Below are 25609 nucleotides of genomic sequence, written 5' to 3'. Positions count from 1 at the left end.
CAGTGGTTAGAGCTCTAGCCTAAACAAGTCGCCAGGACCAGGTGGTATCACCCAAGAGTTCTGAAGGAACTCAAATATGAAATTGCAGAGCTAACTGTGCTTTGTAGACTAATCTATGTCTTAAACCAGCCTCCGTACCAGATTTTTAATTTGATCCTCCATAATCCAAATAAAAGGAGGCCCTTGTATTTTTAAATAAGGTTTCGCTTGTACCAAGTTACAGCTGGGTTAACCGAGACACAATAAGGTCAAGAGATTTGTAAAACAAACCCATAATGAGTCATAGCAGACAGCAAGATAGAGTCAAAGGAATATTCACTAGCTGCGCTACCTATACCACATACTGTGGTGTGTTTAATTACACAGGAAGCCAGAGCAGCCTTCTGACAGGCTCAGGGTGACATTTTCAGTAGTAAACACTACGCTGAAACAAAACAAAGAAAACAAAAAAATCCACGTGGATTTTTCTCAGTAATAACGGTTGCACAATTGTGTGACGCCATCAAATTACAAAGGTCAAGGCAGCAGAGAGTCTTGTGGCACCTTATAGACTAACAGACGTTTTGGAGCATGAGCTTTCGTGGGTGAATACCCACTTCGTCAGATGCATGTAGTGAAAATTTCCAGGGGCAGGTATATATATGCAGGCAAGCTAGAGATAATAAGGTTAGTTCAATCAGGGAGGATGAGGCCCTGTTCTAGCAGTTGAGGTGTGAAAACCAAGGGAGGAGAAACTGGTTCTGTAATTGGCAAGCCATTCACAATCTTTGTTTAATCCTGAGCTGATGGTGTCAAATTTGCAGATGAACTGAAGTTCAGCAGTTTCTCTTTGAAGTCTGGTCCTGAAGTTTTTTTGCTGCAGGATGGCCACCTTAAGGTCTGCTATAGTGTGGTCAGGGAGGTTGAAGTGTTCTCCTACAGGTTTTTGTATATTGCCATTCCTAATATCTGATTTGTGTCCGTTTATCCTTTTCCGTAGCGACTGTCCAGTTTGGCCGATGTACATAGCAGAGGGGCATTGCTGGCATATGATGGCGTATATTACATTGGTGGACGTACAGGTGAATGAACCGGTGATGGTGTGGCTGATCTGGTTAGGTCCTGTGATGGTGTCGCTGGTGTAGATATGTGGGCAGAGCTGGCATCGAGGTTTGTTGCATGGATTGGTTCCTGAGCTAGAGTTACTATGGTGCAGTGTGCAGTTACTGGTGAGAATATGTTTCAGGTTAGCAGGTTGTCTGTGGGCGAGGACTGGCTTGCCACCCAAGGCCTGTGAAAGTGTGGGATCATTGTCCAGGATGGGTTGTAGGTCCCTGATGATGCGTTGGAGAGGTTTTAGCTGGGGACTGTATGTGATGGCCAGTGGAGTCCTGTTGCTTTCTTTCTTGGGTTTGTCTTGCAGTAGGAGGCTTCTGGGTACACATCTGGCTCTGTTGATCTGTTTCCTTATTTCCTCATGTGGGTATTGTAGTTTTGAGAATGCTTGGAGGAGATTTTGTAGGTGTTGGTCTCTGTCTGAGGGGTTAGAGCAGATGCGGTTGTACCTCAGTACTTGGCTGTAGACAATGGATTGTGTGATGTGCCCGGGATGGAAGCTGGAGGCATGAAGATAGGCATAGCGGTCGGTAGGTTTTCGGTATAGGGTGGTGGTAATGTGACCATCACTTATTTGCACCGTGGTGTCTAGGAAGTGGACCTCCTGTGTAGATTGTAGAAAGGTCAAGGCTTTCTACAAAAACTTGGACACCAGATAAAACAGAAGATTTCCTTGCAAGTAATAACAAATCCATCCCAACAATAGGTCAAAAACTAGGACGTTTCCAGTGGGGAGACGGCACTGCTCCCCCTTTCAGTGTGACTTCCAGGCGAGGTACAAAACAGAGGGAACCGCGCCGGGGGGACACCATCCCCATATGCCTGGGAGGGGTGATGGTGGGTCCACTGCTTCCTTTCATAGCAAATTCAACACATCTCCAGCACCTCCTCAAGTCCAAGGCGATGCAGCTGACACATGTCAGGGTTCCATTAGAGTACCAGCCCACCCAGGTTCGGGTGTAACAGCTAAGGGCCCAACCAGCCAGAGATGGGAAGACAGTTTCCCCAACGGTTTGGGGGCTGCTGCAGAGGAGAGGCAAAGTTTTTATTCTGACGTACAGAGCTCACGGAGAGGGTGGGAAAAGGCCAAGACTGTGGTATTGCTATTCTCCCTCCCAGGAAGGGCCTAATCTAAAGCCATCAAAGTCCCTGGAAAGACTCCTGAGATTTGGATCAGGGCCTAGGGAAAAGCCAGGTTGCTTGAGAAGTGCTTTCACTAATAACCAATGCTCTTTCGTAAACTTGCCAGCTAGTTTCAGGCCTCACCCAACCCATATAAAAAGCCTTGTCACCACAGGAATGACACTCATAACTCTGACAGCCTCCCTTGTTCCCCTAAACCTCTACCCAAAAAATTTAACAAGCACCCTCTCCTAATCAGAGATTTGAGCCCAAAAAGGGAGAAGTAGCAGAGACACCACGGAGTCCAGCAGGGACAGATTTTATATGGTAGGTGCTCAGGTACTGCAGTAATGGGCGACAGTCTAGAACAGGCAGACAGATCACATACTCTGGGGATGTCAAGATAGGCAAACTACATCCATAAGACAAAAGAGACCTGAGGCAATAGAACAGAGATCAGCACCTATAGGATTGAGATGCTATAGAACAAAGATATTAGCGTCACATAGGCACTTCGAAATATCTATAAATATTCCTTTTTTGCATGAAGTTTAAGAAGGAACCTAGAGGAATTTTAAAAATCACTGCTCCTGACAGATGTTTCTATATCCTTATGGAATCTGTCCCCTTTCTGTGAGGTCTGATCTGTAGGGTTGTCTGTGAGCAGTGGGTTTCTAGCCCTGGTTTGTTCTTGTAGGGTTGCGAGTGGGTGCTAGGCTGTCTGTTGTTATCATAGGCTTGGTTGCTCATAGGTGTGTTGGGTTGTTGCTAAAGATTTATTTTTTTAATTAGGTCAGAAGAGAATACAATCTCGATTTGCTGATTTTTGGGAGATGGAGAAGGGGAGAGAAAAAAAAAGTGATAAAAAAAATAACCAAGCAAGAATGGCAAAAAGATGCAAGGAAGAGGGAGTACCCCTTGTTTGGCCGGCCAGCCCCACAGCCACCTTTTCTCGGAATCCCACATCAGTTTCCTCCGGGCCTCTACTATTTTTGGAAGATGTCAGGAAATAGATGAGGAAAGAGATGCTGCCTCACTCCGCTGTCCCCTCCCCTTCCGTCCTGGAGCAAATGAGGAAATGTAACCCGACACGCAGTCACAGTGCGTAACACAAGCAGAAGCGGGAAAAGCCTGAGTCATGCTGGAGACTTTTGGCTGCTTCTGTGTAAATAATCAAAGCCACCACACAGATGGCTCCATTGGAGACAGCAAACACTAAAACCACACCTCCATACAGTTAGATTTTAGGGCTTACAATGACACACACTTACAGGCCTGATTTCCAGAAACCCAGGGCACCCTGAACCCCTACGGAAGTCAGTGGGAGCTCAGCCCTTCCAGGACAATAAAATCCAAGCTCTAAAGTAATTCTCAGCACAGTCAGACCACAGGTCTCAGCTTGGGTCACCTCAGGAGCTAGGTGGACTTGAAGACCTTTTATACGCATCTCTCAGCATCCTTCACTGTCAGGGCCAGATTATAGTTTTATATCTATCTAGAAGCTAAAGTATATCACACTACAGGCCCAGACCTAGGGGCTGTCAGTTAAAAAATCATGTTTGTAACTATTGTGCAATAAGAGAAAAGCTTGAAATATGAGCCATGTGTGAACAACACCTGCCTGAGTCTGCAGACAGCCTAAGACAATAGCTCCAAGAGGCACAAACTTCTCCAGTCATCTGAAGGCTGCTGCTTCCATAAGAAGGGGTAGGGCCATGCATGGGGGAGGGGCCAGAAGGCTCCATGGACATGCGTCCAGGGCCCCAGATTGCCTTAATTCAGCCAGATGCCCTATGACATTTTGGGGAAACACCTGCTATTTAGTACTAGCTGGTCCACGCTAAAGGAAAGAAAATTGCTCTTCAAAAATTGGAGCTCTGCAGGTAAATCAGTCCGTGCAGAGCTGGTCCAGCAGTAGCCAGACAGTTGGGAGTGAACTCTGCCAGAGGCAGGGAAGTGTCCTATCTCTCCCTTCTACTTGGTGGCCAGATTTGAACAAGGGCCTTCCAGGAGCAGGTCCCTCCCAGCAGGTCACATGTGATGGCTACCAAGATGGTAACAGCATTGCGAGCAGCCTTGTCGTTTACCTCGTTGCCTTTGCCATGCCCCGGAGAATGGGCCCACACTCCCTGCAAGCTCGCACTTCTGAGCCCAAGGGCCATTGTCTCCTGGAGGAGAGAAAAAAAAACCTTGTTGAGTAACAGTCTGAGACAGACAAGTTGGACTGAAACACAGCGAACGAGTCAGACCATGGAGGCCATGGGAGACAAGCCAGCCTCCGTCCCTAGGGCACAATCTCAGATCAGCTCCATCAAAACGAAGCGTTACGCTGATTTTCACCTGGGAAACTGAGCAAGGATGGCACAATCTCACACAGCTTCCATGGAGCAGATTGTCTGGTGGCCTCTCTGAATTGAGGGTGCTCCAGACAGGGCCCCCTGATGTTTGGGGGGAAGTGGGGAGCTGCTGCGGATGATATTTTCTCCCCATGGGGGAGCTCATAGGCCCTTTAAAGAGGCAGCCAATCCCCTGCTCCCCTCCTCTGCAGTGCCTGACGGCTTTTTACCTCGGCAGGCGCCTGAGTGAGGATTGACTGAACGGCTGACAATGGAGGTTAGTTTCAAATAACAGGGCCATGTTTCCTCAAGGGGGCTGAGCTTCCACTCAGGAGATTGAGTCTAAGATGGGGGAGGGTGGCGGGGGGACAAGAGCAATTTGGCGTTAAAGAGCCGCAGAGCTGTTCCTGTCATCTGAATGGCAGTGAAGCAAGACATCCTCGTTAGGGAGGCGTCTCAGCAAGAGCGGATTTGGGTTTTTTAATTAACAGGGATTTGAGGTTTAATTTGTGGACATGGATGTCCAGGTTCATCCCCCCGCTTGAAGCGGGGCAGCCTGGGGAGTGGGGAGATGGTTGGAAAACAAGTTGCCTGACAGAAGGGATCATTGCCGAATCTGATGGAGCAGCACGGCCCTGTGAGGCCCAAACCTTTCCTATAAAGCAGGTGGGGAGTCCAGCCTCCCTAGCAACCCCCCAAAGCGGGGGAGTCTGACCTATCTAGGCAAATTTACAGCCTCCCATCTGCACGGTGTCTGAGTGCCAGTGGACCAGCACCTCAGACAGGGTCTGACCAACAGGAGAATCCAGAGGAAACTCTCTGGGGATCCCGGCCCCCATTCCCCACACACACCCAATTTCAAGGGGGAGAGGAATCCCTCAAACTTCATGATGGGCCTGAGAGCCAGTTCCTCAGAGTAACCATGTCGCTCTCAGTGGTGTATCCTGGGTCTCACCAGAGGCCAGGCACCAATCAGCATTTTCCACAATCCAGTTTTGAGAATTGCTCTGGGCACGCAACCGACCAGACCGTCTCAGTCCATCTTGTGCCTGCAGCTCCTCTTGCCCATTGCTCCCCGTCTCCCTGAAAGCCCACTTGGCCAGGAGGGGTTTACTCCCCACTTCTGTTATACCCCCCCCCCCCGGGATTCTGGATTACACAGTGCTGTCCCGTGCTGGTTCACCATGCTCGACAGAAGGGCCAGGGAAGGGACCTCAACAAAGATGGCAGGGGGACGTGAGACAGGCAGGATAATAGGAATGGAAAAAACAAGACCCGCAGAGCTCCTGCTCTTGGTTACACCTGTAAAAGTCCACTGACACCCGTGCCACAGCTCCCAGTTCACACCAGAATAACCGAGAGCAGAGCTTGGCTTGTGGCTTTAGTACTGCTTAACACAGATGAATACAAAGGAGCACAGTTCATGGGAGATGAGATCCACCCCCTTGTGCAGAGCCTGTGAACAAGTTCTCCTTTCCCCCAAATTAAGCCCCACTTCCTCCCCTAACACAATGCTAGGGCTGTCCCTAAGACAGCGTCCCATTTGCATGAGGCTCCCCTTCACCCCTTGCCTTGCCTGTGGATCCCAGCAGTATGTAAATATCAGTTATCGAGATGATCTGCCGTTACTGTAGCTGGTTTTATTGCTTCACCTGTGAACCAAAGGAATGTGTTTTCCTTCCCGCAGCCGTCAACTTTGTCTTTTATCCGTCCCACCAGGGCATCCATCTCCCTCAGGCCGGCTCGGTATGGCTCAGGGAAGGAGAAGCTGGAGGGAGGCTGAGCGAGGACCAAGGGCACGTGCATATGGGCCAGCGCTAAGTATAGGAAGAACGGGCGTCCGCTTTCACTAGACAGGAAACACAGGAAGTGTATTTAGCACGCTGGGTATGAGAAAGGTGTGGGGGAGGGTGGAGAGCTTGGGCAGCCAGGGCAGGGCACGGGGAAAGGTTTTCCACAATCTCTAATGCAGAAGGAACTTTTACAGAAGGCCACCAGTGGGTAGGACACTGCACTGGGACCCAGGAGATCTGGGGTCGATTCTGGCTGTGTCATAGATACACCGGGGAACCTTGGGCAAGTCACTTCACTGCTTGGTGTCTCCCTTCCCCCTCCCACCGTCCACCTGACTTATCTATTAACAGTGTGAGCTCCCTGAGGGAGGGACTCACTCACTCTGGGTTTGTACAGCACCTAACACAATGGGGCCTTGAACTCAGCTGGAGCCTTGTGGCTTCACCTCATGGGCCTCCACTTTCATAGCTGAGGAAGGTGCTGTGGCAAATCAAAGACGACACTCTTAGCCCTTTCTACCATGCACACAGCTCCTCATCCTGGGACTCCGCACCTTGCTCCCAGGACTCTCAGCACCTGCAGCGTGGGAGGAGAGAGCTCCGGACTGGGAATCCAGCCTGCACCAGGGCATGGCAGTGTTGGACCCCTGTGAGGGAGAAGAAGTGCTTGGAGCTGGGGGCTAGCAGGAGGAGTCACATGAGGCAGGCAAACAAGATCTATCCCTCCCCTGCAGGAACAAGCAAATGAGATAGGAGACTTGATACAGAGGGGTCTCTCTGCCTCAGGCTTAGTACACACGCTACTCCAGGCAACGTCTGTTTCTGATCCGGAGGTCAGGCTCTCCCCCTTGTCTCCAGCCCTGCAGTCCAAAGGCCGTTCTAGGCAAATCACTAAGTCCAAAGTCACCCAGTCAGCTGTCAGGTACTTCATCCCCCAGGCCTGTAAATCTCCCCACTCTCCTAGGGCCAATAATCAGAGTAAGCGCAATCTACAGCTGGTGCAGTCATAAACATGGCAGGCAGTGATGCCAGGAAGGGGACCTGTTTGCAAGGGCCGGCGAGCCCCCAGCCTGTGTAGGAACGTGAAGTGCCAAACTTCGACAGAGACTGAGGGAGCCTAGCGCAGACAGCAGCATTGGATTCCCAAACAGAGCTGGGGCAGAGGGTCGGCCGCACCCAGCTTTCTGCACTGGCCATTCCTGCCTCTGGGAAGGGGTAGCAGGGGCTGCACGCCTGGATTCACTGTGCACAGCTCAGACGCCAGCTTCTGGCCCTGCCCGGACCAGCCCCGCCTGCCCTTCCACCTTTGCATGAGCAGACTGGGAGGGGGAGGGATGGAGAGGGGTCACTGGCTTTTCTGCAGATAAAATCTATATGAGAGGCGAAGCTCAAGGCAGAGACCAGCAAACCTGCCTCCCAGGTGGGTTCAGGCAGCCTCGGCACCTGCCCTGGAGTGGAGCAGCTGCACAAAGTCCCAAGCCCAGCCTCATTCTTTCCTGTCACTGGGCGAGAGTCAGTTTTTCCCTGGCGCTGTTCACGTATCCCAGAATTTTATTTGCTTTTCCCCCAGTTGCTAAGCGCCCGCTGCATCCACCACCGCTCCTGGCCCAGCCTGAGGAACCTGGGAGTGCGGGGGCTGTTTCCTCGCCCCAATTTCACTTCCTAAGCTCATTTCTTGGCAGTCAGATGCACTCGCTGCTTGGCTGCCTTCCAGGCCTGGTTCTCCTTCCTGGCTGCCTGCAGTCCCGCGATCCACAGAACAGGTTCAGCAGCTGCAATGCAAGCTTGCTCCTCTGTCCCCCTGTCAACATGCCACAAACCTGACCCAAAGGGGCCACAGCTAGGGCCCTGCCCTCACAGACAAGCTGAGGGAAGTCTCTGACTGCAGCTCCCGGAGCTCGATCAGCATTAGCTAGAGCGGGAGTGCTAGCCTAGGCCACCACATCCTCTTACTCTGCTCTGAGCAATCCTAGGCGGCAAGGGGGCTGACTCTGCACACTAGCGCCCCCACTTGGTGGAGCTGTACTGTGTTAGGGTGATGGTGGGAGTTTTCCCTCCAATGGTCAGTCCTGCGTAAGAGAGGGCCGTTCTGTCACCAGGGCCCTGCGAACCTCACGGCTCTGCCCCCCAACCCCACCAGACCCCATGCCTGCGGAGTTAAGGATGAGGGGGATTGACGAGTTTTGGAGGGAGGCTCAACTCTCGTCCCCTTCAAGAGATTCTGGGGCCACCTAACGAGGATGATAACGAGGTTAGATCACGAGCGTAAGACTTGGAAGCCCCAGGTTCAACTTCCTACTTCACCCCAGACTCTCTGTGTGACCATAAGCAAGTGATTGGCCTCTCTGTGCCTCAGTTTCCCATCTGTACGACTGGGACTGCCAAGTGCTTTGCGAACTACTGTGTTTCCCTTTGTTTTCGTTCCCCTGCAGAAATCCAAGGTAAGATCTGGACCCCGCTGCATCAGGAAGTAATTTTAAAGGATTAAAACACAGAGGGAAACGACGACATCAGCTGCACAGGGGTGTCTCAGAACTGCAAACCACATACATTCAACTTCTCACAAGGCATCTTTAGAGGAGAATCCTGTTACTGAACAAACCGGAGGGCTGCTGATCGTCCCCTCCGAAGTTTGTTTTTAAATCATCAGTGGACACATCCTGTTTTCTTGTTTACAGGCTATATTTATTTCGTCAAAAGAGGCCCACTCTTCCTCAGGGCCCTGTGAAGGGAAGGGTGGGATGACAAGTGATCGGGAGGAACTGGGTCATCCCAGTGACGCGTGCGTGTGTGCGCGCACGTGTCAAACAAAGGCCTGGAAGTCACTGAAGGAAACTGCAGTCTGCCTCACTAATTCCCAGCCCTGCAAGTCTGTGCAGTCTCTGCTGCTAAACCAGGGTCTTATCATTGCAGCCTGATCAAATTTTAAAAGAATTAAGATGCTATCATGATTCCAGCAGAGCACATTTCGACTTTGCGGCCTATGTTTCCTTCCTTTGCCTAGAGGATGTCTCCCACATCAAGTGAAAACATCAGTCAGTCCTAAAGCTCCCTGAATAGCCTTTTTATTCCACAGCCTAGCTGGAGCCAGCCGAAGTATCACACTCTATTGCACTTTGTTGTTGGGCTGTAACATTCCCGTACAAAATTTAGCTTTAATTAAAACAGGCATATATGTTTCTAGCCATTACTGCTGTGGAGGGGAAAATCACTTTCTCTATGTGGTGTGATGCAACACTGTTTTCCTGAGACTGGAGAGCCTGAAACAATAGCTCAGGGGAAAGATGGGAAACTGTCCCTTTTATTTCAACAGGGTATCAACCTTTGACACTTTAAGTAAGGACAATTTCAGCAACAGCGTTGTTAACTGCTTCAGTGCCAATCATTTTCACAGACCCAGCCCAGCTACTCTGAGCAGGGTCTAAACTAAATTAGAGGAGAATACTACCATTTTCACACATCCACACATGGACGCTCTACTCAACAGGACCTCGTTTTCTGAATGCTTTTCTAGAGTCTGTCTCAAGCCAATCTCTGCAAACCCAGGGACAACACTGCAGCAAAATTTCACCCAAAACTATTCACCCGTTCAGCACAAACGTATGTTCATGGTTCCCTTGACTTCATATCTAGGGAATACTGGTGGAAGTAAATCAAGAACTTAGGAGAAGATCTTTTTGTTCTGTGTTTGTACCGTGCCTTGCACAATGGGACCTAGGTCCGGGGCTTCTACGTATTACCACAACACACATAATAAAGTTAATAATTTGGCCCGCTGATTTCAATGGGAGTTTTGCATGAGGGAGCATGTTTGGATCTAGCCCAAACAGCAGGAGTACAATGTTTCTAATAGGAGGTGGGGAAGGAATCCAGAAATAACCGGATTCATCCCCAGTCCACTCAGCTGTGAATCCTGGTTGCTTTTTGCATCCACACTCCATGATGATTCTGCAAAAAATATATATAAAATTTAAATGGTTTAATCCATAACTCATGGGTGGGGCTTTTAGATTAAAATCCTTTGACTTTGTACCTCACATTCCCTCGGATCTGTGTCCCTGCTCAGCCTTGACACATCTCGCTACACAAAGTATAGCCGACGCACCTCGTGTTCTGTCATTGCCTAGCAATGTGAGAGAGGCAGGCAAAGAAGAACTATAGCAAACTAAACTATTGAAAAGTTAAGCAGCAGCAGCAGCCAAACTGGACTCTGCCTCCGTGTACAGCAACCTGTTTAATCAAGTTCTCAGCAGATAGTGAAACATTTCCCCCAAATAGCTAGAAATTGCTTTAAAAGCTTTTCTGTTAACCCTGCGTGTGTACGACCATGCACGGGACAGCTGCTTCTAAAATAGTCACATGGGATCAGGGCAGCAATTCAGGGACAAGCCTTCCAAAGGGCACCCGTGTTTTCGCACAGGCCCCACTGAGGTAGGCAAGTGCCCGGATGCATGTGAACCAGCTAGGGGTTAAGTACGTGCACAAGCAAGCCCCAGTTTGGTGTATCTGTGCCCCTAAAATGGGTGCAGATAGAAGGCAAGACCAGGACTGTAGCAGGTTCTAGTTACTCTCACGCCATGACTGCAATGAGGGCTGGGTACCAAGGTGATAGATAAAAAGCAGATTAGCACAGAGGTAACTCAGGGCAGAAACTGCCCTGGAAAATACATGTTTAAGGTGTGTCAATACCAACACTCCCTGGTTTAGAGCTCAGGCTCAGATTTTGCCACTGATGAGTGAGGCAGGCCTAGTGCTGAACTGACAGGCTCTTCTTGGTGCACGTCAATAGGACGCCAGCCATGTCAGCTTGTTCAAGAGCAGTGGGATGGTTCTAGGATCCCCTTTTTCATCCCCAGAGCAACTGGCAGCTTGTGAGGAAGGATCAACTGCAACCAGCAGTTCCATGGCTTCTGGAACACAAATTTGTTTTCCCTACTGCCCTGGCAGGATCCAGTGGAACCCTGGCCTCCAGCTCTGACTCGGGGGTGTTTAATCCTGCCCCAGAAGCTGATCTGGTATGAAGAGAATCAGATTCAGGGCCAGCCCATGCTACCAGCACCAGAATGCTCCGGGTCTCACTACACAGAAAGAGGCTAGTTGCACATGGCATAAATCCCCTTTCCAACCTCTGGCACCAGTATCCCTGTAGAGGGCAACACCCTGCTCTGACTGAAGTCAATGGCCAGACTCCCTTTGGTTCAGTGGGAGAAGGATGAGACCTGCCACACACAGGTGAACACTGTACTCGAGTGCTTTTTTGAATTAGGCTCTGCAGCTGTGTCTGTTTGATGACTACTTAGCACCTGCCCAGCCTCACACCATGCAGAAAGCTGGTCTGTAAAAGTGACAGTGGAAAACTGATGGACAATAGGAACTGGGAGCTACTCTGATCTTTGCCTTGGGACTTGCTATAGTCAGTCCTGGGTCAGTGCTGGTTTCAAGGCTTAGTTTCTCACAAGTCACCATGGCAAGAAAGAAATGCTCTATACACCTTAGGAAATGGAGAAAGCCTGGCTTTCTGCTACCCTAACCCTAGCAAGCCAGGATAAAGTGGACCTTAAAGTCACAGCATCCAAATTACCATCCATCTGTATGAGTTGTTTTTTTCTGCTTGAATTCCAAAGATGAGTTCAGCTGCCACTGTTGCCAGAACCACCAGTGTAAGAAGCCAATGTTTTATCCCACTTAAAATGGTATAAAGCTTTAGAGTCAGATCCTCCACTGTCCTACAGCTTGGGCACATCGAGACCCAGCAAAGTGGAAATGACTTTGCTCTAGGTACCCGACAGAAGCCAGAGACTGTCATACCTGAGCCCCTCTCATTACAGAAGAGATGCTGACTTTCCCTCTCTTTTTCCCAGCAGGCACCACAAAGCAGGGCTTCAAGGAGAGTGCATCCTCTAGCATTGCTCCTAGATCATTTATCAGAAAGAAGCAAAGGAGTGTGAGCCCCAAATTCACATTTCAATCATGTGTGTTTTGCAAACTATTAGGCCACTCAAGACACCTCTGCAGCCATTGATCTTGGCTGGCTAGACAAAAGTCTATGACTCTAAATATATATCTATCTGTCCCATCAGACACTGGTATCCTTTTCATCTACATCAATCTTCCCACATCCCAGTACGCTGTCCCAGCTGAAGGGAAAAGAAAAAAGTTCCCTTCTCAAGGGCTGTCAGCTTGACAGCAAACAAGTGATTTCAAAAGCACAGTCCATGGGCAGAGCTTAAGCACCCCAAAGAAAATAGCATTTAACCCCGGACAAGCTGGGCTTGCTCTTGCACTCCAACAGCTCTGATATTCTGGAGTTTGCCCCTCATGTCCTTGCCCCCTGTTTTAGGCCTGGCGATGCTGGGAATTGCTCAGTTTGGCTTTCCAAGCTCAGGTCAGGAAGCAGGATGTCATTTCTGAGTCCTGTTTTGGTTCTTCCTACGTGAGTGTCAAAGGATCAAAAATCTCCCTCTTGTTCTCAGAAAACTCTGGACCTGATTCTCTGTTACTCACGGGGAGGAGTGGGCTTGCCGCAAGAGATAGCTTTAAGCCACCTTTACACATTCCATATCTGGGGGGGCATGCAGAGCCCTGTCTGCCCTCTGGTATAAGCTAGAGCAGTCCCAGGGCTGCTCCAACTCATGTTCTGTTTCCCATGGCCCCTGTGAAACAGAGATAAGCCATAGAGTAATGTACTCCAGCCTCAGAGCAGCATACTCTAGCTACATCCCTGACATTCAACAAAAATCACTAGGGGACTGAAGCACATGACTTATGAGGAGAGACTGAGGGAACTGGGATTATTTAGCCTGCAGAAGAGAAAAGTGAGGGGGGATTTGATAGCTGCTTTCAAAGACCTGAAAGGGGATTCATCTAGACTGTTTTCAGTGGTAGCAAAGGACAGAACAAGGAGCAATGGTCTCAAGTTGCAGCGGGGGAGGTTTAGATTAGATATTAGGAAACACTGATTCACCAGGAGGGTGGTGAAGCACTGGAACTGGAGGCAGTGGAATCTCCTTCCTTAGAGGTTTTTAAGGCCCGGCTTGACAAAGCTCTGGCTGAGATGATTTAGTTGTGCTTGGTCCTGCTTTGAGCAGGGGGTTGGACTAGAACTTCCTGAGGTCCCTTCCAACCCTGGTCTTTTGATTCTCCCTGCACCAGATATTGAGAAACAGAGCTGGCTTAGAGCCCTTTCACTAATTACACACCAACCAGGGAGGCTCCCAATTTAAAGGAGATTCTCAGGAGGCTGCTTACATCTTTAAAAGCACCTTTACGGTTTCCAAGCAGGGCCAAAGAGTAACAGAGAATTAGGCCCTAACTGTATGTTCTGAGATCAGTGAATGGTACGGGCCTTCTCGGTCCATCAGTTGGGGGCCTTGAGCCAAGCTCACTTACACTGGCAGCAGCACAGGATCCTGCAGTTCAGCTGTCACCAGCCCTGCATAGATGCCTGAGTGAGGAGAGAGACGGGAGTTCAAACACTATGTGAATCTAGCCCTACTGTGGTTCTAGGCTCTATCAAGACTGTGGAGAGGAGCTGGGTCCTGCCCTTGGTCCACACAGCCCACCCACTATACACTGCCCCCTTTCAAAAGATGCTCCATCAGCCACATTCTCCCCCCCACAGAGTCCTACCAGAAACAAACAGCCCTTATTGCAGATATGGTGCATCTATTTAGTGCTGGGAGCCATCACTCCTCCCAAGAGGAATTCTCCTGCAACCCAGAGCTCTGCAGAAGCCCCCTAGCTTGGGCTGGATTAAACTCTGGGAATCACACCAGGCTTTTGCATCTCAAACTTCCCTTTTCACAGAGCCTGCTCTGCAAACAAAGTATCTCCTCCACCCCAGCACAAACACACAGCAATAGACTACTCCTCTCTCACCCACCCTAATAAACCTTTCCCCTGGTCTCTCTCCCCCACCCATCTCCTTCTGGAGCGCCCCTTTAATTAGGTGCAATAAGAGCCACTTGTTGACCATCAGTGGCTCCCAAAGCAGGAGATGCCTGCTCTTCTCCCACAGGGAAAGCAGGGCAGCTGTGTCTGGTTAACTCCTGCTGGTAGCTTCCTTCTCCCTGCAATGTGCCTGCAGCCGTCTCCCCTGTTACATCTCTCATCCTTTGCTAGGGCTCAGAATGGGGTCCCGTTAACTAGGACAAATGTGCAGCTCTCTTCCTCTGGAGAGCACCTTAAACAAGGCCACCTTCACCTGTGAACTCTCCAGGGCCTCAAAGTAGCTGTAAACCCATCTCTTCTGGCTGGTTAAATGAGGCTTCTTTGTACCACTGGAGTAGCCCAAAGTAGCCAGAGCATATAGGTGACCCTGGCTCAGGGTCTCCACTGGGCTTTGGGACTTCCCTGGGAGGTGGTGAGGGCAGAGGGGTGGGCTGAAAAAAGGGAGACCTAGGCTGACTGTTGCTAAGCCATGTTCTAGTGGAGAGATCTAAGAGACTGGGGATTGGGCTCCTAAGGGGAGCAATGGAGGCACCCTTGCAGGAGTCTTTCAGGGCCTGATCCTGTGAGGTGCCCTCAGCTCTTTGGGAAGACCCAAGGGGAATGGGGACATTGGTAGCTGCCGACACAGGCTCTCACAACCAGCCTGGACGAAGCCCTAGGCTAGCCCCTGCAAGATGGGCTCTACAAAGGCCTGTTCTACCTCTCATTTCTATGGCTCCCTGAAACCCCACAGGACTCATTAGGAGCTTTGCTTATGTGGGAACTGAGGAGAACCTCACTCTGACTGACACCAATGGGAATTTTGGGAGAGGAACAGAATCAGGCCTTAAGAGCTGCAGTATTTGGTCCAGTAACAACCCTCCCTTTCCTGTGCTTCCCCAGTTAATGCTGATTTCACAGTATGTAGGGCTAAGCCCCCTCTTGCTCTCAGAATGCAGCCTGGCCCGCAACATGTCTGTTACATAAATACAAATTAAAAGACTGGACCATTCCAAAAAATCTTACCTGTAAGCACACATGACCCCTGCACAGGAGATGCACTGAAGATAGCAGCACTTTTACTACGAGCTTTGCAGTGCATTCTTTTGTGGCTAGCAGCCTTTTCCCCCCTTGAAGAGTGCTTTGAAAAGTGACTCCACAGATCCACTCCCTGTACATATTCAGAGGGAGGTCCGCTCACTCTGAGGACACACTAAGGTTCAGTTTCACATAGGTACATTGGTGGCTAATTCCCATATTTCAGTAAGAGTTAGGATCCTAAATACCTCTGGGGATCTGGGCCTAAGATTCCAGTCCTGCAAAACTCTCACTGCTATGCTCCTGTTAACTCTGGAACAGTGAGATGGTACCATCAACTATTCTGGCATCAGCAACAGAAATGCAAACTCAGTTCCCACGGCTGTGCCAAATCAGCTCTCAGAAATACTAGAGGGTGGAATACGGCAGGGGGAGAGGGGAATTGCAGGGGGAAGCAGGAGCCCGGCATGTGGCATCCTCTCAGCAGCAGCTGGGGCTCCCCCCTTAAGCAGGCCCCTCAAACCTGTACCCTGACAAGCCCTAACACCCTACACCTGGACCCGCCCGCCACGTCCCCCACCCCCACCCCCACCCCATTGATCTCCAACCAGCTGCACCTGGACCCTCACCCCATCTAGCCACACTCTCCCAGCACCTGGACCCCCATTGAGACCCCACAGCCAGACCCCCCCCAAGCTCCATCTCCCCAGAATGCCCTCTGCTGAGTCCCAACCACCTTCACCTGGATCCCCTTCAGAGTCCCACTTCCCCTGCACCCAGAACCCCCAACAAGCCCCAGTGCATCCACTGAGCCGCCTGCATCCAGATTGCCCCACACAGAAACCTCTCGCCCCACACCTGGATCCCCCCCCACACTAAGCCCCTCCACACTTGGATCCTGCTGGGCTGAGCCTGCCCACCCACACCTGGTCTGCCTGGTGCAGAGGGGCAGGGCCCCAGGGTCTTTCTGGGGCAGGCCCAGCCCTCGCACTGTGTCAGGGTCAGGTGCAGCCTCACTGCCGAGTCCATGTACTGAGGGAAGTGGGGGCTTCAGGGTGATCTCCCATCTCAATGCAGCCAGTAGCCAGTGCTCCCCACTGCCATGCTGGACCCACAGTTATTTACTGACAAATTAAATTTGCAAAATTTTGTAGAATTTTAAAATATTGTGCCCATAATTTTTTTTGATTGTTTTTTTGCGTAGAATTCCCTCAGGAGTAGCAACAACTCTATTAAAAGAATATTACAGTTGCAAAGTCAAAGACTCTAAAGCAGGGGTCAGCAACCCCTGGCATGCGGCTCACCAGGGTAAGCACCCTGGCGGGCCGGGCCAGTTTGTTTACCTGCCGCGTCGGCAGGTTCAGCCGATCGCGGGTCCCACTGGCCACGGTTTGCCATCCCAGGCCAATGGGGGTGGCAGGAAGCTGCGGCCAGCACATCCCTCGGCCCGCGCTGCTTTCCCCAAGGGAGCCGCGGTCCGCCAAACCTGCCAGCATAGCAGGTAGACAAACTGGCCTGGCCCGCCAGGGTGCTTACCCTGGCGAGCCACGTGCCAGAGGCTGCCGATCCCTGCTCTAAAGTTAGGAAATGCCAGAATTTAAATTGCCTGGGCAACCTTAATTCAAGACCTTTGTGCATATGCATAATGCTACAGGGTTTAATTACATGGTCACATACTATTTTTTCCACCAGACCCCTGCTTCAGCCAGTGCACAGGATAGACAGTGCTCCCGGAGTGAGCAGTTATTCAATATTTTATTTTATCCTCATTGCTCCATATGGCTCATTTACTGAACTCTGTTCAAACCCTGCTCTGAAGACAGCATTAATAATGGGCTTGTAGTGGGATAGCTGCCCCACTCCTGGAAAACAAGGGTTAAAAGCAGCCCTGGAGAGGGCTGCTGCTGTGAAAGGCTAAGCTGATTGGAGTAGCAGTCACAGCTCAGTTAGGGCCCAGCTGGCCCTGATAAGAGGGCTGTGGGCCAGAAGCTGGAAGAGTCTCACTCTAGCCCTGGAGTAGGAAGGGCTGATGGTCTGAGAGTAAAGCTAGCTGGGAGTAGGGCAGGGCTGGGGAAAGGTAAGAGGGGCTGGGGAGCTCCAGCCTGGCAAATCCCCAGGCTGCAGGCCTTGCTAAGGACCAAAGCAAGTACTGAGGTTACAGAGGCAGCAGCCCAGAGACAGGTAGAGGCAGCTAGTCCAACCTCCTTGCTAATGATGAGTGGCCATGACAAACTGCAGTCTGCCCCAGTGAGCCGGGGGGCTAGATGATGATTGGCAGTTGCCACTGAGGCAAGGTGGGCTTAGAGGGTTGGGGGTTTCCCTGAGAGGGGAGACCCAGAGTGTGGGGGTACTGCTGGGGCAGGAGGCCATCAATATTTGGATACTACCCCAAGCTCTGCAGAGAGAGAGCTACAAAGTTGTGTCTTGGGGGGAGGAAGGGGAAGACTTACCTTGCATGCTGGATGAACTGAGCTGCTTTTTCTGCGTACTCTGCAGCCAACCCAGTGAGGTTCACAGGTTGTTGGGTGATGGTGATGTTTTCAAAGAGAGGAAGAGCCACCTTGGTGTAACAATCTCTCCCATGGCTGCTGGAGAGAAACCAAGAGACCCTGTTAATAACAAGGGAGGCTTTCTGAATGAAGGAAGCAGGCCTGCTTGGGTCCTGACATCACTGGGGTCTGTTCACAATGTGACCCAGTCTCGGTTATTCCCCTTGCATCAGAAATCAAGCCTCTTCACTCTCGGGTTTGGCTGCACATGTGACACAGGCAGCCCTAGAGGGGATCTGAACTCAGCCCCTCACTATCCCCTCCCACTGTAGGAGAGTGAACACATTTTTGTTACCACTGGGAGGCTCCAGCCTAGCTCAGGGCCCCTTGCTGGATGGACACTCAGTAAGGATAGTCCCTGGAGAGCTTACAGTCTCAACAGATGGGAACTGAGACACAGACAAACTGAGAGACTTAACCAAGATCGGGAGGGGCAGGGGGTGTCTGTGGCAAAGCCAGGAACTGAGCCCAGATCTCCTGTGTCACAGACAAGTGTCTTAACCACTTCCCTCCCATAGACCCCGTTGGTCTCTGACTTCAGCAGGACCTGGCCAGGGCCCCTCATCTTGCTCTCTGGTTACTACCTCGGGCTAGTGCAGGAAGGAGCATTGATGGGTTCCTCAGGGTTTCCTTGGTCTGAGGGAGCAGTGCTGTGATGCCAGGGAGGAGAGTGAAGGGGATCCAGAGGACCAGCCTGGCCCCCCAAACCTGCTGTGTTTTATACGCACTGCAGGGTGACAGGGGATAGTCCCACTGGGGCAGAGCAAGGGGAGAGGAGACCTCAGTGAACATTCCAAACCCTTCATCTTTACAACCCCTGCCAATTTCTCTGTTCCTGGGATCCAAGGGGAAAACATTTTCCATTCAGCTCTGATATTTAGCAAGAGGGAGATGCCTTTTATCATCCCCGCTCCCATCAAAGCCCAGACTCCACTCCACCCCACCCCACCGGAGAAGCTGTACCTTGTGGCTGCAGAGCGTCGGGGGCACGCAGGACAGGGAGGGAGGTTGTAGCCTGGGGTGTCAGTGCAACCCATGTCGTGACTGTAGGGGATCCCGAAGTAATAGTCAAAACCTGGGATCCAAACGAGTAGGTTAGCCTGCTGTGGCCATTCGCCTTTTATACACTGTTTACACAGTTTCTGCTGCTGAGTTTACAAACTCAAGGATGGGAACGGGGTCAGTTCTAGGCAAAACTGCTGCTTCGACCCCTGTCCTGGAAGCAGAACCATGCAGGTGAATGCTCACGCCCATGGGGGTCTGAGTAAAGGTTCGGGAATCTAGTTCATGTTACAACCGGATGAGGATCCATTGAGACTTCATCGTTTGTACTTTCCTGTGGTTTTTTCCCAGCATGGTCCTCTCTTCACAGGGCTCTAATATTGAGTTAATGGAAGGCAGGAACAAGTAAATAGCACAATAAGAGGGACTCTATTCTAAGAACAAATTGACAGCAGTGCTGGACTTTCCTGCAAGTGAAGACAGACTTTTTGGGTCAACTCCACCTCAGAGATAACTCCACCAACCCCTGTGGGAGCAGCCCTAGCTGTGAACTTAAACACAGGGAGATCCAGAGCACAAATATCCCCTACTCCACCTCGACTACCAAAAGGAATTCATACCTCATAGACTGCGCCCCCACTCTGCAAGCCCATGGGAGCTGGGCAACAGGCATCCCCACCCAATAACTAGAATTACTCCTTCCACAGGGAATTCAAGTCACTGGCCATCCCACAAACCCCTCCTGCTGCTGTGGGAGTGGGCAGGGGTTGCAGAGTCTCCTGTGCAGCAGAACTTCTCTGGCAACAGACAGAGCAGTGGGTGGCCGGTGTCCCCCTGCAGACTAATGACCTACAGGGGAACCGACAGAGGAGCCTGCTGCTGGCTCACTCCTCCCACTCTGAGGGCAATTACCAGGAAGGAGAAGGAAGAGAATGGGTTTAAAAAGAGAAAGGGATGGTGGGAAACAAAACACTTACTGGGTTTTACAACAAAACCTTACCACGAAAGTTGGGATGATAGAGGCCACTGTGCCCAAGGTGCCATTTACCTGCATGGAAGCAACAGGAAGTCTTTTCAGAAGGAAAAAGGTCGTAGATACTAGTAATTACATATAGTGTCCAGGGCCTGACGTTTTAATCCAGCAACAAGAGTCGCTGTCTTTGCAGGTCCTGTTTAAAGCATGCCGTTTTGCCACGGGATCCATTCCACAAGGGTGTTAGACCTCAGAGGAATTTCATAAAACAAATTGTTACATTTTCTTAAGTCTCGTTCATCCTTAAACCCTCACCACAGTTCTGCCAGACATTCAGATTTCAAAGACAAGACATTCTAAGAGTTTTGGAATGATCCATTCTTGGCTTCCTCCTCTGAATTGCCACATATGTGTTTTCAAAGATCAAGCACTATATTCGCAGGCCCTGCCACAATTTGGCCCAGCGTGATGACCAACAGTTTAATTATGAAGCTTTAGCTATTCAGAACAATATCCTGTCATAATTTTGCATGCAAAACAACCTTTGAAGTCAGAGAATGATTTTGCATGTGAGTCAATGTAAAGAAATGGCAAGATCTGCATTTAACTAACTGAATTTCCTGGTTTTTGTGACTTTCTTTCATTGCATTTTAATGGCTCTGAATGAAAGTGTATATTTTACTTATTATCCACTGATGACTGATCTGAAACACTAGAATGACTCCCTTGGAAGTTGGTACAGCGCTCCATATGCTTGCAGTATGGAATTCAAAACTCATGAACTATTGACACAACATATAACATAGCTTTTCATGCTAGCACAGGGTATTATATCAAGGAACATTGGGGTCTGTGGGCACAGAACCATTCTGCGTATTAATATTTTGCTTAAAAGTTACTATATGTAGGAAAAAACACTCTTCTAAAGTTAACCAATTCACACATTTAAATTTTGGAGGGAGCCAAAAGTTAAGTTCACATCATGATGTAACCACCCACATCTAAAAAGGCAACTTTTAAAAAATATCATAGAACTGCAAAAAGAGAGGGAGAAAAAGTGAAAAGTCAGAAAAAAAAATCCTTTAAGTTCTTCTTTAATGAATGCACTGGTTTCAATGTAGGGAAAAGAATCCTAAGCGGAGGATGGGCACCTGTATATATTTTCACAATATTGAAGAAATAAAGATAGATAGATAGATGATATAGGCAGAAAGTACACTGGAGAATAGTTCAACCTGCCCCTGGACCGTTCTGCCAACGTGCCTCAATGCTAAACCAGAAGGGACCAATCCTAGTGGTGAATGAAGAGTCAGTCTTCACAGCATATTTCAAGGTTTGTCTTAGCCGCTGTGACTGCCAGCAAGGGAGCTAGTCATTTCGTGCCAAATGAGATGATATTTCTCACAACATAGACGTGATGCTCAAGTTCCCTCCACTGAACAGCCTCCGCCGTTATTTAATGTTTCTATTACAGTAGCACTCCAAAGCCCCAAGCAAGGTCAGGTGTGCAAGGTGCTGCACAGTCCTCATCCCCAAGAGTGCACAACCTAAGCGGTAATAATCACTTGTAGCCATTCCCTGCGTGGGTTGGATCTGAGCCAATAAATTAGCTCCATGGTCCATCCTGTGTCTCTTGAGCAGGGGGGTTGGAACAATCTTTATAGAGGGGGGTACTGAGAGCCATTGAACCAAACTTTATATAATGGAAACCACTTCAAGCCAGGGACTGCCACCTCCAGCACCTATGCCCCAAGCCCTGTCTACCACTGTCTATATAATAAACTGCAAAACAGAACAGTATGAGCTTTCCGCAATGCATCCATTACCTATTACCGCAGTGACGTATCCTGCTTCCTTCAGAACTTCAGCTAACGTAGTCTCGTTGAGGGGGAGGCCACCCATTGATGTGACAGCAAAGTTGTGGGTCACTCCATTGCGAATGCCGAGCCTTCCAGTGAGCAGGGAGGCACGGGATGGGGAGCAAGTGGATGCAGCAGAGTGAAAATCCATAAATCTAGAAGAGAAAGAGGCAGAATGTACCTTAGGATTTGTGATTGGAACGTCTGACAAAAAGCTGCAAAAAAGACCCCCACTAGCTGGCAAAAATTGACATGCTCCCACATGCTGGGCTTTGTTCGAGGAGCCCAGGGCTGCAAACAAACATGCATGGGATTGCCATTCACCTGCCACAAGTGCAAATGACCATATTGTACATGTTAGCGGCCAGTGAGATGCTGAGCTGCCTGAAGATAGCTGAGTTCTTCAAACTACCATGAAGCTATATGGGTTTCAAATTGCCACCCATTCCCTTAGCATTTGAGCATCTTCTGCACAAAGGAAATTGGGAACAGTGAAGCCTTGAGTGGATGTCATGGAGTTTCTTGCTCTTCTCCTTCTTTGGGCACAGTAAGCTCTGCTGGGAGTAGAGTGTGTTTGGGAGAGGGAGCAGGAACAGGGAGCAGTTGATGCTGGGAACATCATTGTGATTATATAGTGGAGACACTTCATCAAGTGGGAAGGTTCTACAGAGTTCTCTAAAGCCCGCCCGACGCCAGATTCATCCACAACCAGAGCCCTTCAAATGAGACGGATTTGTCACTGGCTTTCATGTGCTTCATGATCGGCATTGTCCCAAAGGAGGGCAACTGTCTTGGCAGTTCATCGATGGAGCTGTGCTCACTAACGCAATGAGGCGCTGCTCCATTAACTGGTTTGAAGAGGCCCACCAGTGCCTGGACCGGGTAGCAGAAGTGGACTTGATGAGCTCACCATGACTTATACACTAGGGAAGTGGGCAGCTGCATTGTGTACCAGCGGGAGCCTCTCTCTTGGTTCTCCATTCAAAGACAGGGAAGTGCTGTGACCCAGCCTGGCGGTGATGTGGGCACAGTTCTCGCCCAAGGGGAAGGGAGGGGGTTCCTAGCGAGGCACAAGCAATCAGATGCACAAGCGCAGATGCATTTTTCACAGTGGCCCTGGGCATGTCAGTCCTTTAAATACCAGGCTCACCACTTCCCTACTTTGTATCTTCCCAGTCAGACCATTCTCCTCACACCCACGACAGCAGTGTGAGAGGCTTGTCTTGTCTGGAATACACAGCTGGGTCATTTCTTTAAATTCTGTTGTTGATTCCTCATCGCTAGAACCAACTTCCCCCGAATCAAGGACTTGATACAGTTTTCTGAGGCCTTTCTCACGCAGCCAGGACTTCTCCTCAGCCTGCCTTGACCTGAGGCTGTTGTCCCACTTCTGTGTAACCTCACACTGGCTCCATCGGTCAGGTTTCTCCATCTAATTCTAGGAAATCATTCTCTGAGCAGCCCCAGTTCCGCACAGTTCCATGCACCAACTGCTAAATAACCAGCAGGACTGAAATCCTAGGTGAGAATCTCAAAAGGACAAAGCACTAGAAAATATATCCCAAGGAACAATCTAGCAGCGCTGGGGAGAAGGGAGGTGAACTACAGTGCCTGAGCTAGAAGGTTTTTTCTACCTCATTTATGAGCTAGACTGGAATTGCCAGACTGGAGCAGATCCATTGTCCACAGAGCTCAGAATCCTGTCCCGACCAGGCACAGAACCAGATGTTCCAGAGGAGGGCACAAGGACCCTACAATAGGAAGATGTGAAATGCCCCCATGAAGGTCTCACCCTAATCCCTAAATAGTGAGAGTGGGTGACTTAAACCTTGAAATATGCGGTTTTATAATGGTAGTGAAGTGGTGTGGCCACCCTTCGAGCCAGAGGAGGAGGAACCACTCTCTCTGCCCAGGTGGGCGGAGTCAGGCCAGGTTTGACCTTCCCACCGAAAATTGAGAGGTGGGGCTAGAAGTACAAAAGGCGGTGCCTCTAGCTCCGTTGGAACCAAGCCATAGAAAGAGACAAACGTGCCTTGCTGGCTGCAGCCCGCTGACCCTGCGGCCAAGCCAGGCAGCACCCTGGCCCCGGAGAGGACAGAAGTCGGGGAGGAGCTGGTGGCACTGCCGGCAGCTGAGTACCCCGATGAAGCAGAGGATCCTGCGACCACGGACCCCGATCTGGAACTCTGGTAGGAAGTAGCCCAGGGAAACCAGACTTCAGTTTGGTGGTGGTGTGGCTTAACAGCCAGTCAGCGTGTTGTGGGAGGATCCCCGCTGACCCAGTGGTGGGACACCCCACCACTGTTAGGGTCCTGGGCTGGGATGCAGTGTAGTCGGGCGGGCTTCTGCGCCACTACTCCTGGGGTGGCAGACTCCCCACCACAGAGTGCTTGCTAGCTCTCCCCTGCCTAAGGGTTAGAGCTCATAGACTGCTTTATTGTGCTGCCTGAGTACAGGCCTGAGCCTACAGACTACTCATTAGCCCAGTCCTGCCTGAGGGCCTAATCCCTATTGACTATTTGGGGTCCTGCCCTGTTACGAAGGCTGGAAGGGCCATGATCCCAATGACTAGTGAGGTGGTGTGGCCTCCCTCTGACCCATAGGGAGAGGGACGACTGCAACACCACTACAATAACCTTTCTAAAATAGGAGTTAATGAACTGGCAAGAGAATAAATTGTGCATTCTTGTAACCTAATCCTGGCCACATATTAAATAGTTAATGTTTAGGAACAGCTTTTAAAATGTAAAGCTCTATGTCGATGCTACAATGCATTGTATATCCTGATAAAAAGGAATATTAAAATCATTTTCCAGCTGAGATTTCTCTCTGAGTTCTACACAAAAAGACATGGTATGATTTCCTCCGCAATTACCATAACTTGTATTTATCAACGTCCTTAAAGACAAGACTCGTTCACTTGAACCAGGACCTGCCTCTAAATATTTGCTGAGATGAAGAAAAGTCTTTACTGCTAGGCAGTTAGTTCATGCAAACATTTGTCTATCAGCTATTCCTAGGCTGTCAGAACCCAGGTTCTCTGCCACAGTCAGCATGAAGAACAAATATGTTGCAAACAACCAAAGTTCCAAACAGTGATGCTATGTTCACTGATCTCCTGTGCATCTGGGCAAGTTTTCCAAGGCAGTCCTAATGCTTATTCAGGAACTCTTTCTTGGGTCACCACCTGCACCTTTTTGGCTTGCTGCTGCCTGCAGACCAATGCCATAAATAAGAAGGACACTGTGCACTTGTATCACCCCTTCTTTTGGAGATCTCAGTGGTTTAACAGACACTAAAGCTGGAACTGTCAATGAGGCTATGGAAGCTAGGTTCCCATCTCCAAACCCACCCAGGCCCCTTTGAAAATGCCAGCCTTAAAGCTCAACCTTGCAACCCCTGTGTGAGGTAAGGGAGCATTATGATCCCTATTTTGCTGAGAGAGAAACTGAGGCACAGGCTGGGCAAAGACCGTCCAAGGTCACTCAGAGCTGGAAATAGAGCCAGAGTTCCTGATTCAGCTCCCTGGACTTTAAGCACCTTCCCATGGGAAATCTGCCTAATTCTGAGGCAGGTGCAGTATCTTTTGGACCTTCATCCTACCGGCCCCTGTAGCAGGCAGGGCCCCCACAGTGTCCTGCCCAGACACACCCCATTGGTGGCGCTAGATCCCTGCTCTTGCTATTTTGAGGGCATATGTGATGTAAGTAATGCTCATGCCTCCATGGGGGTGAGGGGAGGGAGTGTCTCAGCATAGGGATGAATTTGACCACAGGTAGTCCACAGCACGGTTCTCACATGGATCTCAGACAGGATATCCTGGCACTTATTGTTGTTGTTAAGAACTAGTGAGAACCTCTGTCCATTTTACTGTTGCCCACCTGCTATTTAGTATCATACAACAGGTAAACAG

General features: G+C 50.0%; 1 protein-coding gene across 13 annotated transcripts in view; it reads right to left on the bottom strand.

Annotated features, from left to right (window-relative positions):
• The window catches only part of ARSG (arylsulfatase G), an 80963-nt gene that overhangs the window by 22059 nt on the left and 33295 nt on the right, over nt 1–25609 (bottom strand). For 6 of the 13 annotated variants that reach the window (XR_003996590.1, XR_003996589.1, XM_030534154.1 and 3 more), the window contains exons 3-11: nt 21664–21851; nt 19865–19912; nt 18826–18937; nt 17764–17901; nt 15302–15477; nt 13736–13790; nt 6901–6993; nt 6206–6402; nt 4305–4385 (exon numbers count right to left, since the gene is read on the bottom strand). Coding sequence is in view for 11 of the 13 variants with exons in the window: in XM_030534154.1 (XP_030390014.1) it covers nt 4305–4385; nt 6206–6402; nt 6901–6993; nt 13736–13790; nt 15302–15477; nt 17764–17901; nt 18826–18937; nt 19865–19912; nt 21664–21851 (1088 nt within the window). In the remaining 2 variants the exon portion in view is untranslated. Of the gene's footprint in view, nt 1–4304; nt 4386–6205; nt 6403–6900; nt 6994–10210; nt 12259–13735; nt 13791–15301; nt 15478–17763; nt 17902–18825; nt 18938–19841; nt 19913–21663; nt 21852–25609 lie in introns of those variants that run through there. The other 7 variants (XM_030534150.1, XM_030534157.1, XM_030534156.1 and 4 more) reach the window with 7 other exon arrangements.

This window comes from Gopherus evgoodei, chromosome 15 (assembly GCF_007399415.2).
Source record: "Gopherus evgoodei ecotype Sinaloan lineage chromosome 15, rGopEvg1_v1.p, whole genome shotgun sequence".
Classification (NCBI taxonomy): Eukaryota; Metazoa; Chordata; order Testudines; family Testudinidae; genus Gopherus; species Gopherus evgoodei.
This window is presented reverse-complemented; position numbering and strand designations above follow the sequence as displayed.